The sequence below is a fragment of the Phascolarctos cinereus genome, unplaced genomic scaffold, assembly GCF_003287225.1.
Source record: "Phascolarctos cinereus isolate Bilbo 61053 unplaced genomic scaffold, phaCin_HiC Scaffold_726;HRSCAF=1367, whole genome shotgun sequence".
Classification (NCBI taxonomy): Eukaryota; Metazoa; Chordata; class Mammalia; order Diprotodontia; family Phascolarctidae; genus Phascolarctos; species Phascolarctos cinereus.
Window position 1 is genome coordinate 221399689 of NW_027556098.1, and position 15466 is coordinate 221415154.

Here is a 15466-nt window from a genome sequence, read left to right on the forward strand (position 1 = left end):
TTTTGGGCAGATGATTTAACAGTTCAGTGATTTAGTCTAACATATTTTCTTCTTTTAGTAATTACTGTTTGGTCTACCTTTTCCATTCCAATTTTTCAAATTGCGCTTTTTTTTTATTAGTTCTTTGTTGCATTCATTCAATGTGCCTCATATTGGTGTGCCCTATAATAGCATATAGTCAAAAAGAAAGATTTTTCCAAATCCTGTATGTGTTTGTGTGTGTGTACATACATATTCATGCCTTCACTACTTAACAATAACATAAGTGGAAAAACTCTTCATATATTCAGTGTTATTGTTCCATTTCTTCAACTTTTCGTAAATTTTAAATGGGTATTTACTATTCAACCCCTCCTTATTTAATCTTCATGAAAATTGTCTGTGTGATCCTAGCAAGTCCCATAACCTCTCAGTGCCCTAGACCATAAGTTGCAAAGCAGGAGCTATTTTTTATTGGTAGAGACAATTTCCTTATCAGGAATGTCCTTTCTTAGTGAAATTACAGATTTCCCTCTCTCCCCATAAAAGCAGAAGACTGTAAGCTCATTAGCTGATATGGCCCCTTAATATTGGATTACATGAACTTTAGAATTTTCAGTAGGTAATAGCTCATCATAGGGCTTCTTCAGGGGCCTCTCTGTTGCAATGTTTTCTTTAGCAACATAATTAATATCTTAATTTTTTTTCTCCTTTGTATGATTGTAATGTTAGGACTTTGGTATGGTATAAAGAGCTTTGGATTTAGAAGGCTCAGGTTCTAATTCCACCAGTTGCCATTTACCGAGATATTGATTTTAGATTCAACTATTCCAGAATTCAGCCATCTTTGTCTGTAAAGGTTATCCTGAAGCTAAAATGAGATGATAAAGGTGAAAGCCAAAGTAAACAGTAAAGCACTGCTTTAATATGTGGTGTTATTTAAATGGAAGCAGCTTTCTAGGACTATATTTTAGAGACAAAGTGCCAGCCTACATTAGTAGAGGGAGTTTCCTCATCTGGGAATTTCCTGTGCCAGTGAAATCATGAGTCCAAAGCCCTATCCTAGTATTTAAACACACTCCTGCACGTTTTTGTTGCTTGCTCATATGTGAATTGACAAAAGTAGGCTACGCCTTGGAAATTGTGGACAGAATTAAAGAAGCAAATAGCATTTGATTGATTGGGATAAATGTATATAAAACAGGGCAATATAATAAGATGTTAAGAATTTCAGTTATTGAGTTTGATTTGATGTTACCAACATGGCGCAAATTTTTGAAATATAAATATTACGATTAGTTTTGTGAGGTGAGTACTACTATTAGGCAAATGCTGTTCAATTCCTTAAGTCCTTTCCTTTATTTATGTCTTAATATATATGTCTTTGAGTATAGGGAATACTGTAGCATCAAACTATAAAATGCTGTTTGCATATTAACATCAACTTGTATAAAAATTGGAATACATTTAGTTTGATTAAGCATCGCTTCATTAGATTTTAATGTGTTGTGTGTAATGTATTTCAGGAACTCCAGAAAGGAACTTAATGACATACGATTTGAGTTTACTCCAGGAAGAGGTAGGTTTTATTGAAATTATTCTTTTATTGCCCAGAAGCGCATTTCAGAAATTGATTACTGGTTTGGGGTTAATAAATTACTGTTTCAAAGTTTTTTCTCCCCAGTAAAGGAATTTTGTATTACTATAGTAATTCCAAACCAAAATCCTTTTGCCCACTTGAGTCTCAGTGGCTCAGTGCTATACTGTATACTGTGTATGTGAACATATATAATAAAATATATGAGACTGTATATATTAGCTCACCCCTGGAAATAGGCATTGATAATGTTGGAGTAGAGCTTAAAAGAAAGCAGGATGGACCTAATGAGAATTATACAGAAAACCTAATAAGAACCTAGCAACAGACAACTACTCTACTGAGAAATGTGACTTACTTTGATTTTACCTTCACTGTTGTGTGTTTGTGGAAGTCTGTATTGTAAGAAATTGATGGGAAAATGTTTTATTTGCTTTAGATGTTAGTAAATATGGGTATGCCTAATGTCTGTCTTTAAGCTGAATAGAATTTTCATATTCTAGGCAAATTTTGAGTACTGTCCAAGCTGTCCCAGTTGCTTTGCAAAATAAAAATATTTTGAGTGGCTAAATAAAGTAATGCATATCAGTCAATGTTTAGGGAATCCCAGAATCTAAAGATACCTCAGAGGTCATCTAGTCTGGTCCACACTTCAGTGGGTGCCTCCTCCTAAACATTGTTAAGACATGGCTAGCTAGCCTCACTGATAGAAACCTTTCTACTTCCCTAGACATCACTCCAGTCTTGATCAGCTCTTATTGTTTGAAATTTTTCCCCTAAATCAAGCTGAACTCCCTCTCTTTGTAGCTGTTATCCATTCTTATGTTAGAGTCAAGTAAAACAAAAGTAATTACTTTTTCCGTTCATGGTAGCCTTTGATATACTTGGAGGCAAATATGCTGTCCTAAGTCTTCTGTTCTTCTTACTAACCATTCCTAGTTAGAGAGGCAGGATTGTACTGTGGAAAGAGAATTATGTATCCCCTTATAGCCATGCAAGACAGTTTGTTTGGACATTCCTCGATCCCTGCAGTGCATTCATTCTAAAGATGAGGCAACTTAGAGAGATTGAGAGAGTGACTTGACCAAGGTCATATGAGTACTCAGTGGAAAAGTAACAAATTAAACTAATACCTTCTGACTTTGCAATTCCAGTGCCCTTTTCACTAAGCCACAGTGCCAGGAGCTTTCTTAGATTTGGCCCATTGGTCTAGCCTGTTGAGATCTTTCTGTATACTAATTCTGTTTTCCAGTGTGTTTGACTTCACAACTTCATGCCTCTATATAGAGTTGAAAACTATGTCACCATCCAAGTAACTGATAAAATCATTGAACCAATTAAAATAAGCATCTGTCCTTGAGACATTCCTTAGAGACTGCAGTCTTGGGTCGACCTTGGTCACCATTCTTTAATCATTCAGTACGGTCCAAATCTATCTAACTCCACTGTCTCTATTGAGTCCACTTCTTGTCTCCAAGGGTGTCCTGATTGAATCTTTCAAATACGTTGATAAAATCCAAGTATACTATGCCTCTGATATTACTTTGATTTACCGGTCTAGTTATTTTGTTGAAAAAGGAAATGAATTTAATCTGACATGATCCTTGCTGGCTTCTAATATTTACCTCTTCCCCTTCTAAGTGCTCATAAACTATTCTTTTAATAGTGTGTTCTAAAATTCTTCTGGGAATTGAAGTCAAGTTTACTGACCTATAATTTGAAGAATTCTCCTTCTTCCTCTTTTTTTTTTTTTTTAGAAAATTGGTATATTTGCCTGTCTCCAATCCTGTGGCACTTTCTTCTCTGTAATTTTTTCACACACTGCCTGTATTAAATGCTGGTCTTCTACATCCGCAAGTTTTATTTTATTACCCTGTGATATAGTTCTTCCAGGCCTAGTGACTTAAATTCATTGAGGGCAGCCAAGAACTCTTATATTTCCTCACAGCTTTTGATTTCCATTAACTTTTTAAATCTCTACTCTTGGATCTAAAGTTAATTTGGCTCATTTCAGAAGATATTGATCACCTCCCCTTTGCAGGGTACTTTGCTAAGCACTGAAGATAGCAAGATAAATATGACACATACTCTGCTCTCAAGTAGTTTATAATCTAATGGAGGGGGGTTGGGGGAAGGGTAGAGATGGAGGGACTTTTAACAGATGTGCAAAAACCAATGTTAAGTACAAAAGAGAGCCCTTAGGACAAATTACTAAAAGAAATTTGAGGATGATAAGACTACTTTCTGCTCTGGCAGTTGTGGAAAACTTCATGAGGGAGGAGGAACTTGAGTTGGGCCTTGGAGGAAACAAAAGTCTAAAACAGAGAGAGTAGGAGTTGGCAGTGAGGGAAGAATTTAATTTCATGCATGGGTGACAGTTTCAACAAAGACAAAATTTAGGAGAGGGCAAGATGAGAATAGAAGACCAACTTGAATGTTAAACTTGAATCTAGAGAATATGAAGAGAACTAGTAGTATCTAATAAGGCCAGAAAGGTAGGTTGTAGAGGCCAGGAGGAGGAGCCTGTGGAGTCCAATGAAGGTTTTTGAAAATACAAGTGACATGATCAGCTTAGGACTGTTACTTGTATTTACATCAGGTCAGTTACTTGTATAGCTGTGTGAAAGATGGTTTGGTAAAATGATAGATTAGAAACAGGAATGAGACCAGAGAGGATTATGAGAGAGTTGATAGGGGATAGGATTTGGATATTTGCACTAGGAATGGAACATAGAAGACTGCAAGAACTATTGTTGTGGAGTAATTGATAGGCCTTGACAGCTGATTAGATGGGGAGAGAAGGAACAGCCAAAGAGGATACCAAAGTTGTAAAGCTTTTTGATGGGGAAAGATGTTGTTCCTGTCAGGAGAAATAATGAAATTGGAAAGAAGGGTGGGTCTTGGGGGGAAGATGAAGTAAGTTTTGAACATAATGAGTTTGAAATGCCAGCAGAAAATCCAAGCAAAGATAACCAAACACAGGGAGGTAGAAGCAAGGAATTGAAATTCTGGGGAGAGGTTAAGGGTGTTGGATAGAGACTTGGGAACAACTTAATAGAGGTAATAATTGAAACCATAGGAGTGGTTGAGATTACCCTGGGAAAAAGTATAGAGAGGAGAGAAGAGCACCAGAGCTTAAAAACTTTGTTGGGGAGAGGAGGGAGAGACCCACATTTAAGTGCAGGAGGAGAAGGGAAGCTGGGTAAGGATACAGACTAGGAACGTTAACCAGGTAGGAGGAGAACGAGGATGCAGTGTCATAGAAGCCCAGTGAAGGCAGAGGGTCACAAGAGGGAAAAGGAGAATATCTAGGACAGGGGTGGGGAATCTGTTGCCTCCTGGCCACATTTGGCCATCTGGGTCCTCAAGTGTAGCCCCTTAACTGAATCCAAACTTCACAGAACAAATCCCCTTAATAAAAAGATTTGTTCGTAAAACTTGGACTCAAAAGGCCGCGCCCAAGGACCTAGAAGGCCACATGTGGCCTCTAGGCTGAAGGTTCCCCACCTCTGAAGAGAATGCCAGATGTCTAGGAGAATGAGGGCAGGGGAGATAAAGGAGCTATTTGATTTAACAATGACCAAAGTTGGAGAGAAGAGCTGTGTCAGTAGTGGTGGGTAAGGACTACCAACTTGGCAAGGTGTTCAGAAGTGAGTGAATGGTTGTTGAAGTGGACTCGGTGAGTGTAGACTAAACTTTCTGGGAGGTTAGCAGTAAAGGAGAGGAGAGAGAGATAAGTGAATGGCTTCATCAGGTAGCAGAGTCAAGGGAAGGATGTGTGTGCCTGTGTGTGTGTGTGTGTGTGTGTGTGTGTGTGTGTGTGGAGAGAGAGAGAGGCAATAGACAAGAGGGGGGTATATTTGGTAGACTTACATAATGAAATAGATGAGAGAGAATGGGGTTGAGCTTTCAGGTGAAACTCAGAGGAGGTCTGTCTCTGAAATGAGAGAAAAAACAGAGAAGATAAAGTGTTGACAGTGAGGTTCAGAAGAAGCAAAAGACTTCATGTGACTTGGCCTTGTCATTTCAGTAAAGGTGGTCCTCTACTGATACTGAAGGAGAGGAAATGGAACAGATGCAAAGGCAAGAAATAAGTAGTTCTACTTTTTCTGTTACTGTACCATTTGCCCCTTTGGTTCTCCATTTGCCTCCAAGTGTAACTTAATAAACTGCCAACATTTCTCATAATTTTACAACAACCAGTATTATTTTGGTTAGAGCTTTAATTCTTACTCACTTAATAGAGTTAAGCAAAAGTTCTCATTCTTATCTCTGGGGACAAATATTAACCTCTGTAATTGCTATTACAATTGATGTCTCAAGTTGAAAGTAGTTACTTAATGATGCCAGGGGACTTAACAATTTTCTACAAAATTTGAAATAAAGATATTGACTAGGCAATATGGATAAAGAACCTTGTGGCAGAAGATTAATGTTGAAACAATACCAACTAAGGACTTCAGTGATATGTTTATCTGAAGGGTTAAAAATGAACATTGCAGTAAAAATCAATTGTAATTTCACTGGCAACAAAGAAATGGATTCCTGTTTCTGCACCAGTTGTGCTTGCTTTGGCAACATTGGTTGCCCTTTTTTCATCAAAGTTCTCTGCTCACAGTTGCCAGACAGTATTGAAGGCCTTCTGTTATCACGCTGCATTCACCGGGCAGTGCTGTAATTGGCCAGTTAGCAAAGGAGACACAATGTGCCTATCCTCCAATAATAATATTGCAGATTATTGGTAGCGTCTACTGACATTTCAGATATTTTCTGCAGGGAGCAGGAGAATAATTTACCTATTTTCATGTCTGTATTTATGATAACAGGTAGCAAGTGAGTAGTGTGTGTAAATGGAGTCGGGAAGACCTGGATTTAAGAGGGATCTCTGACACTTGCTGCCTGGGACTCAGGGCAAATCTGTTAACCTTTCATTGCCCCAGGCAACTAACTCTTCCAAGACTCTTAAGTTGCTGATCTCCTTTAACCAGGGGAGTTTCCTCAGTGGCAGTTCTAAACTGCACTGATGAAATCCCAGATCTGAGCCAAAAGAAAATAAAATTGACAAGCGTAATGCAAACATTGCTCTTTATATTGGAATGTGATTCTGTCTTAAGTATCTTTACACAGACATCAGTGATTCCCTCAGACTTTAGTCGTGAGAAGCAGTAACCTACGTAAATACAAAATAAAATTTTGTCAAACCACCCACTTCCAAGGTTCTTTCCAGCCCTAAATCTGTAACCCTCTGACCCCTATGTAATATCATGTGCAGCAGACTTCATTTTCTGTATTTCTTCCCTAGCAGCGAGGCCTGTACCTTGTGTCCTCAATGTTTCCTTCTGGTTTCAAGCTGCCATTTTTGCCTCTAGCTTTTCAGGGTTCTATTTGCATGTAAATAATAAGCCTCAATTCTTGCATCCGGTAACAGCACATGCATAGGTGATTGAAAAAGACTTATTATGAAGCACTATAGGGAAACATTTTAGTGTTAGGGGAAAGTAACAGATGAAAAGGTTAACAAATTCAAAGAGCTCCCTCAGCCCTGATCTTCTCCACCCGTAGAAAATGTGTACTATTCTCCTTAGCTCTTTCCTGCCTAAATTTCTTCTGTTCTGTTTTGGTTGGAATAGTAGCATAGTTCCAGTTTCATTGCTGTGGTTTGGCCGGTGAGACATGGCCCTCCTAGCCCTCCAGAATCTGCTTTTTCAGCCTTGAGTATGGATAAGATCATAGAGTCTAGGTGAGAGTCTTCTTAAGATAGTTCTCATATTCAGAGATTTCGGGATATCTCACACTCAGCTAGGACTGAGGCTTAGTTAAGCCTTTTCTATCTGACCTCGCCTCTCAATTCCCCAACTATCAGCAAGAAAAAGATTATTCCCTCTCTGGACTCCAAGGCCATTGTCTCCCATTTTTCAGGTCTTGGCATATTTTATATTTGGACTTTTTCTGAACACCTTCATGCTCTGAACCTAGAAGTCATTTGCTCTTTTATCTTGCTCCATTTCTTTCTTAATAATAACAGCTTACATTTATACAGTTGCTTTCTATATGGTAACTGTGAGGTAGATGTTACTAAAATCACCATTTTACAGATGAGAAAACTGCCCTTCAGCGAGGTTAAATGACTTGTTCAGGATTACTGTTGGTCACACAGCTAATGCCTAAGGCTCTGGGATTTAAACCAGGGTCTTTCTGACTCTAAAAACAGCACTCTACCACCATTCCATTCTCTTCTCTTCTAACGGCTCCTGAAGTAGATTCTACAAACCTGGTCTTTCAGCTGGTTTATGCTTTGATGAAAAACTAGATTCTAGGTTTTGCTGCCCAGTCCAATAGGCTGTTACTGATCTTTTTATTTCATGGCTGTTCCCACCAGACTCTCTGGCTCTATAGTTTTAGTTCTCAGATAAACCTGGCTTTAGCTCGCTGCTTTTGGCTAAGCTAAGCTGACATTCCCCAAAGGCTAGTAGATACTGGAACCATTCCATCCCTACTCCTCAGCTAGGGATCAGTCACTTCCCCGTTTTTGAGTCCCAAGTCACTTGGAGTCTTGTGGTCCCTGTCCCTAGGCTAGGGCAGGCCCATATCCTGGCACACATAATTTTTACCTGAATTTTAAGCAAGAATTCACGAGTGCACTAAGAATCAGCCTATTCTCACTTGTATTTCATAGCATCATTTTATCATACTGAGGTGTGATCATTGAGATTTGATGGGAGTATAACAGTATTTTCACAGAATGACAGTCACAAAACATACAGAAACACAGAGGAGTGCCCTATGCAGTCAGCCAGCCTGCTGCTTTTCAGGATTTCTAATATGCCTTGCCCAGTGCTTAGCAGAGCTGATATTCACAGCCATTTGTGAATGTCAGTAGCCCTGGCTGCACTCCAATACCATCTCTCATTTTTGCTCCGTTAAAATAGCTCATTTTTCAGCCCTTTTGTGTGACTTCAGGGATGAGTGGGGTAGGGGACCAAGGTGCTTTTAAGGCAGACAGCAAACATTTATTGAGCACCCACTATGTGCAAGACAATGTGATATACGACAAGCACAGAAATTGAGTAAAAACATTTCCTACAGTTACTGCAGGCTTCCGAGGACATGAAAATTAGGAGGTCTGTTTTCTGTTTAACCCCCTGGAAATTCATGATCATGATGCCTTATGTTCTTTTCCACTATTTTGTAGGTAACTATGTTATTCTTAGATTTATTCCCAATTATAAACCCTCTTTGGGGGAGGCTGATAAACCTGGCTCGTATAGGACATCTCATGCTACTGGAATTATAAGAAAATAAACCAAACTTCTCATCCATTTTGGAAAAAAGAAAAAAGATCTCCTCTAGCAAGGTTTTAGTCCAAGGGTTCTTAAATTTTTGGGGTATCATGTAGCCTTTGGGCATACTGGTGAAGGGTATGGATTGCCAAGGAAATCAATTCTATTGAAATATGGCTATCAAAGTATTATAAAACAAAACAAATTCACAGACCCCAGATTAAGAACCTTTGTTCTAGTCTATTCCTTCTGCATTCATTTCAAGAAAGAAAATGAACAAAAGCACAGGTGACAGTTACTCAGTTTTGCAAGTGGAAGGTAGAGGAAATACATATTGAGCCTACTTTTTTTTTTAACTGCTGTTGTGAAAATTGGGCTGTGGTGGGGAAGAGGTGTTGGGGTGGGCAGACAAGTTTTAAAATGTGGAGAATGCCATTGGTGATTCTGTGATGCCAGGTATAACAAAATAGCATTCCTCTGCCCTTCCCCAATACCCACCATGTCTACACAAACACATGCATACGTGCAGTGGAATCACAGCCAAGGCTGTGTTGGGGGCTGCTTTGGCAGAGATGACAACAACGCTCCTGTGATCCTGCCATCTGATATCTGTAGAGTGTGGGAAGATGCTTGCATTGCAGCCTCCTCCCAGGTCATCTCTGGATGCTGTGCTGTTCTTCTCTGTAGTTAGTTGGAGCACTGGATGCAGGGGAAGATAAGTCAGTGCAGTATAGACTAGATTGAGGAGTATAACTGGAGCCTTCTGAGCCCAGAGGTGTTAACTCATTATGTTGATTTATATGTGCAGGTATAAACTTCATGAAGGCAAGGATCATTTCTTATCTAAACTTTCTGTCTCCTCTGAGAGGCAGTATGGCAAAAGGGATAGAGAGCCAGCTTCACAGTCCAGAAAACCTGGGTTTGACTCTGCCTTCTGACACATACTAGCTTTGTCACCCAGGATAAGTCCCTTCACTTCTCAGTGTCCTAAACAAATCCCTAAGACTCTTTAAGTTGCAGAGAGATAGCTGCTCCAGGGCTTAGCACAGTGCCTGGTACATACATTGTAAGTGCTTAATAAACGTTTATTGATTGATTTATTTCTATACCTTGGTAAAATGTGTTTCCTCATTGGCAATTCCCTCTGCCTCTTAAATCAGAGCTCCATTCTGTTCCTTCTTCCTCTTTCTCCACCCTCCCAAACCAAACAACTCCAACAGGGCTCAGCACGTAGTAGACACTTAATGCATATTTATTGAAGTGAATTATATGTAATGGTTTCTAAGATTTCTAGTTTTGGCATCTTTGGATCCCCAGAATTGTAATGTTTATTAAGGCTGGATAACCTATCTTCTCTTCTTGACACTCATTCAATCCCATCATTATAAGAAGGTTGCTATCCACAGACTTCACCATAGGCTTAATTATTTTATTCAATTGTGTTTTGTAAGAAAATGTATGAGTCTGTTACTATCAAATGATCATTGTCAAGATAAAAATATCTTTTAATAGGACAAATTAAAAAGGGTCATTTGGGGAGTCTATCAGTTGTTTGTGCCAACCATATGACATATCAGATACTAGTAATTTGACCTTTATCCTAAATCTTAACTCACTCACTGCTAAAGATTAAATTGGATTGAAAGATTACTGGTATTAACTTTGAAAAGAAAGGAGAGCAGTGCCACCAACAGCATTTATGACATAACTAAATCAAAATGCATTTAGTGAATAATTCAGATAATAGAGAAGAAAAATTTCTTGGTTCACCAAAAATGAAGTAATAATTTCATGTGACACCTACTGAATAGATGGCAAGGTGCTTATTATAGCTGATAAAAATTTATCATGGTATCCCTCTGGATTTTCTTCCTAATGTAGACTGAAATTTAATTAAAAGCATATGTAGGTAGAGTGTGGTATCAGAAAATATGTGTATTTTTAGATTTCACTGGATTATTGATTTTTATTTTATGGCTGATACATATTCATTTCACATTTGGACAGACACGGCAGATGGCGTTTCTCAGGAGCTGTTCTCTGCAGGCCTGGTTGATGGTCATGATGTAGTTATAGGTAAATCATTTTTTAGTATGCAGTGTTATCTTTGTCTGTTGATATGCCAAATGTAGAAGTGCTTAGAAAAATGTTTTCATAAGGAAATGATTCTCCACTTTACTTCATGTAGAAGCTTTTAAATTCTGCTTGTATTTTTACTCCGTATATGGCAGGGACATATCTTGGTATCTTGGGATATGTTTTATTTATGCTTCTAAAAAATAAGAAGGTCATTATTACATACAATAACATCTTGCTTATCCAGGAGTCACTTAAACAATCATCTCAACTTGCCAAAATTGCCAGAAACCCAGGAGTAAGCAACATAGATCACTGCAGAAACAAATGTCCCTAAGTCCATTTGCTCAAGCTGAAACACTGTTCATCAGAGAGCTCCCTCAGAATCTTCCTGAGCATTTTATTTACTCTTATTTTAAATACAATTATAACAAGGTTGCTTTTTTAGTTTCCGAGCCTCCCACAGATTAGAGGCTGTAAAGTAAAGAGGAAGGGAGAGACAGGCCTGCTGGCATCAAGGAATGGTGGCCGACAGCCTGGAATCAAGGGAGTAGGCAGAAGAACTATCTCTGAATGGCAAGAATTTTAAAAGCATAATCATTTGGGGACTTTAATGTGCAGGCTAATATCTCTGTGTAGCTCAGTAGCCCTTGAGGGCTATAGCATTGAAGAGTGAATGTGTTTATAATGATGACCATGAGTCATTAAGACAAGGGTAAATTCTATTCTGTATCCCCTGTTTAAGATGGCAGAGAAGTGCTCACTGGGGTAAGCTTCAGTTATCTGAAAAATTCACATGTGGAAACCTTACTTCCTGATGATGCTGGATGTTTCATTTTGTGCAAAGGGTGTTGATCTCCACTACTTAATTCTTCTCAGTGATTTCCTAGAAGCCATGTCATGAAATAATTTCTCGCAGAACAGCTCTGCTTTTTCTTACAGAAACAACGATAATTGGGGATGACTCACCATCTGATGAATCAGAAATATGACCCAAATTATATCATAAAAAGCAAAGATAGAGTAACTCTAAGTTTCTCTAAGCATTTCAAATGGTAACATCATTCTCCAGGTTCTTGTGAGCTAGAGTACATACTCTACGGATTGGTCATGCATTTGATTCCTTCTGCAAATGAATTGATTTTGGCCCTCCAGAAGTTAACGTACTATCTGTCACATTTTGTTCTGCTACCTAACTGTTGTGGAATCCTGTGGGTTTCTTTTTTGTTCTCTGATTGGTTTCTAGGTAAGGACTGGTTCAGAGTACTTTTAAGTTAAAATTGTCAGTCCATTGAAAAAGGTAAAATTCTTTCATCTATGCAGAAGAAACAAGAAAATATCTTACTACCTCCAGGTTTACCCATAAAACTGAAAAGGAAAAGGCCACCTCAGTGAACACCGAAGTGTTTCTCTCCCCACAAAGATCTCAGACAGCTAGAATCCAGATAGGAACAAAATGAATTGGGATTTACAATAATAAACAGAAATCCTTAAAAAATAAACTAATAAAGATCGATCCTTTCTCCTGTCTGGCAAGAATGTTGTTGAAGGTCAGATTGTCTCAGGATCTGAATTGATGCTAGCTAGCCTTGAGTTGGAATATGTGATGAAAGCAAGAAACAAATGGGAAAGTCTCTGTGTTTTATTGTTCCTGTTCTGTATAACTTCACTTCAGGTGCTTCTGTTAATTCAGTTTACCTTCTTTGTCCCAGGATAGCCAATAATATGTGTGTATGCATATATTTTTTAAAAAATGTAATCTACAACAATTTCCATTTCTTAATTGTTCATCTTTCCTACTCTCCTAAAATTGTTTGCTCTTTTACTAATTTCTTAGAATAGTAATATTCCTTCACCTACGGTATTTAAGAATCTAACCAGGTGTCTACATGTATTTATTATGTAGTGGTGCTGAAATGAATTAAAGTAATTTAAAATGGGGTTATCATGGTGATAGAGTCTTCTGTCACGGATGACAAGAAATGGTCGGCACTTATTCATGTTTTCTATTATAGTAGATGGCATATCAGGTTTGACCATCTGATCAGCAATTAAAGTGTTATAAGAGTGAGGAGATTATATTTTTGAAATGAATCACATGCCCCACACCACAGCCTTTGGGGAAAAAGGGTAATTTTCAGTTGCACAAGAACAAAAACTTCATAGACAAGATTCTTGAAGTGTTGCAGAATCTATTGTTTTCAAGACTGCAATGTTCAAGTTATAGTTTCAAATTTTTGGTGTTTGTCAGGGACTAAGAAAAGAAAAAAAATCAACAAATGGAGTTTGAATGAGGTTTTGAGGTGGTGGACTTTCTCCAATTATCTATCTCATCAGATAGTTTGAATTAGTTAAAAAAAATTTCCAATGAATTTCTGTGGTTTCTTTCTTTCTTTCTTTCTTTCTTTTTTTAATCTTGAAGTAAATTTTTATGATGGAATGAAAAGACCTGAAAAAAAGCAATAGCGGAAAAAACCGTATGCTACAGACCAGTGAATGTTATGACTTTTACTGAAACAGTAACAAATGGAGGTTTCACCAAATCTTCAATATCTAGCTCCAGGGTAATCTGCCTTTGGTTTCCAAGCCATCGTAAAACAGAATTTGGATTGAAGGAGAAGACTGATAGGGACATGAAATGATTGCCTTAGTGCAAAGACAGAGTAAAACAGAAATTAAATTCAGTGCTTATAGACTTGGGTAATAAGCCAACTGTCATTGTACTTATTTAGAGGTGCCTTCTAGGAAGACTTTTTGCTTTGCGTAATTGGGAAATGAAAAAATTGTGAGCCCCCAAGTGACTATTGGCTAAAGAATTCAAACTTAACTTTAAAGATGGAAAAATGTAGAGATAAGATGTAACGTAAAAATATGCCTATTGTGTCTGATTCTGTCTTGACTTAGAAATGGCAATATGCAAGCGCTAAAATTCCTTGGTATTCCCAAATAGGAAAGGCTATAGAAGAGAAAGATTAGTTGGCTTAACCTTGCTTCGGTGAGAGGTTTGCTTTCTGATTGATAGGAACTGATAAATGGCATTCCTCTTTTTAGCTGAAGCATGCAGAAATCCAGCTTCTCTCTAATGTGTCAAAGGAAACAATAATCCCAAGTTCTGCAAAAGCCTTATGAAACATAAGAATCTTCCTGCTCCTTTTAATAAATCCTGCAAGCTGCCGAGCAAGGTGTGGCAAGCAGAGCATCTTTGAATACTCTTGCAATAGACAGTTTCTTGGCCTGCCCAGCCAGCTCATTCCCTCTTAGCTGCAGTCAGCAAGGAAAGTTACTGGAGAGCGGTTTTAGATGAAAATGGTGGGTGAAAGCCAGTTGGCAATGGGCCTTCCAAAATCACAGCACTGTTTTAACCCATGAAATCCCTGAGTGCCCTGGCACATAGTAGGCAGTTAATAAATGCTTGATTCATCAACAGTGCCATCAGCATGTGTCTTTTTATTTTGAGCCTTTGAACATTTCTTGCAAACAGCAGAAATTTAGAAAGAGATGCTGCTATTGCCTTTCACTGTGGCCCTGTAGTGACCTATAAAATTCCCCTTTGAAGTTGTTTGAGTTTAGCCCTGTAGGCTGGTGTGCTAGTCTCAGTGCCCTAAGTCTAAACGACCAAGTGCCCTTTGCTGTTACTTGCAGATCTGTGTAAATGAGTTTGGTTCGTCACCATGCTGTGGGGAAAGAGCGTGGACTTGGGGGGAGGGGGCAAAGCCCTATGGTGGAATCCTGGCTCTACCCCATGACAAGTCATGGAACCTCTCTGGGCTAGCCTCCGATTCTCTACCCATCCAGCTGTAAAGTGCTATGATAAATATTTTTTTGACCACCATAGTGCTTTGGCAGCTAGGTGGCACCATGGTGCATAGAGCATTGGGCCTAGAGTCAGAAAGATTCATCTTCAAATCTGGCCTCAGGCACTTACTAGCTGTGTGACCCTGTGCAAGTCACCTAACCCTTTTTTGCCTCAGTCTTCTCAGCTATAAAATGGGCGTAATGATAGCCCCTACCTTCCAGAGTTTTTGTGATGATCAGTGAAGTAATATTTGTAAAGTGTATAGCGCAGTACCTGGCACAAAGTAGGTGCTTTATAAATGCTAGTTCTTATCATTATTACTGGTCTCAGTTGTTTATTTACATGATGTTTACTTCTAAATGTATCTTCCTTCCTGTGCCTCAAACTGAGTGAACTATCCCTTGCAACAAAGATTTTAAAAGGTAAAGAGAGAAGAAAAAGCAGTGTCCAAGAATATTCCCTCAGCCATTGTTTCCCATATCTGCAAAGAAGGGAGGGGAGGTAGGTGAGGCATCTAGGTGGTACAGTGGGTAGAACTCTGGACCTCTGGGGTCAAGAAGCCTGGAGTTCAAATCCAGCCTCAGACATTTGCTAGCTTATGTAACTCTGGGCAAGTAATTTATTCCCTGTCTGCCTCAGTTTCTCCATATGTAAAAATTGGGATAATAATAGTACATACTGAGTTATTGTGAGGATGAAATAAGATAATGCTTATAGAGTACTTTGCAAACCTTAAAG

At 38.6% G+C, this 15466-nt stretch overlaps 1 protein-coding gene across 3 annotated transcripts in view; it reads left to right on the plus strand.

Annotated features, from left to right (window-relative positions):
• STK39 (serine/threonine kinase 39) overlaps nt 1-15466 on the plus strand; it is a 314192-nt gene that overhangs the window by 253027 nt on the left and 45699 nt on the right. For 2 of the 3 annotated variants that reach the window (XM_020990905.2, XM_078146983.1), the window contains exons 15-16: nt 1506-1558; nt 10864-10932. In XM_020990905.2, coding sequence (XP_020846564.1) covers nt 1506-1558; nt 10864-10932 — 122 coding nt within the window. The remainder of the gene's footprint in view (nt 1-1505; nt 1559-10863; nt 10933-15466) is intronic. The other variant, XM_078146982.1, reaches the window with a different exon arrangement.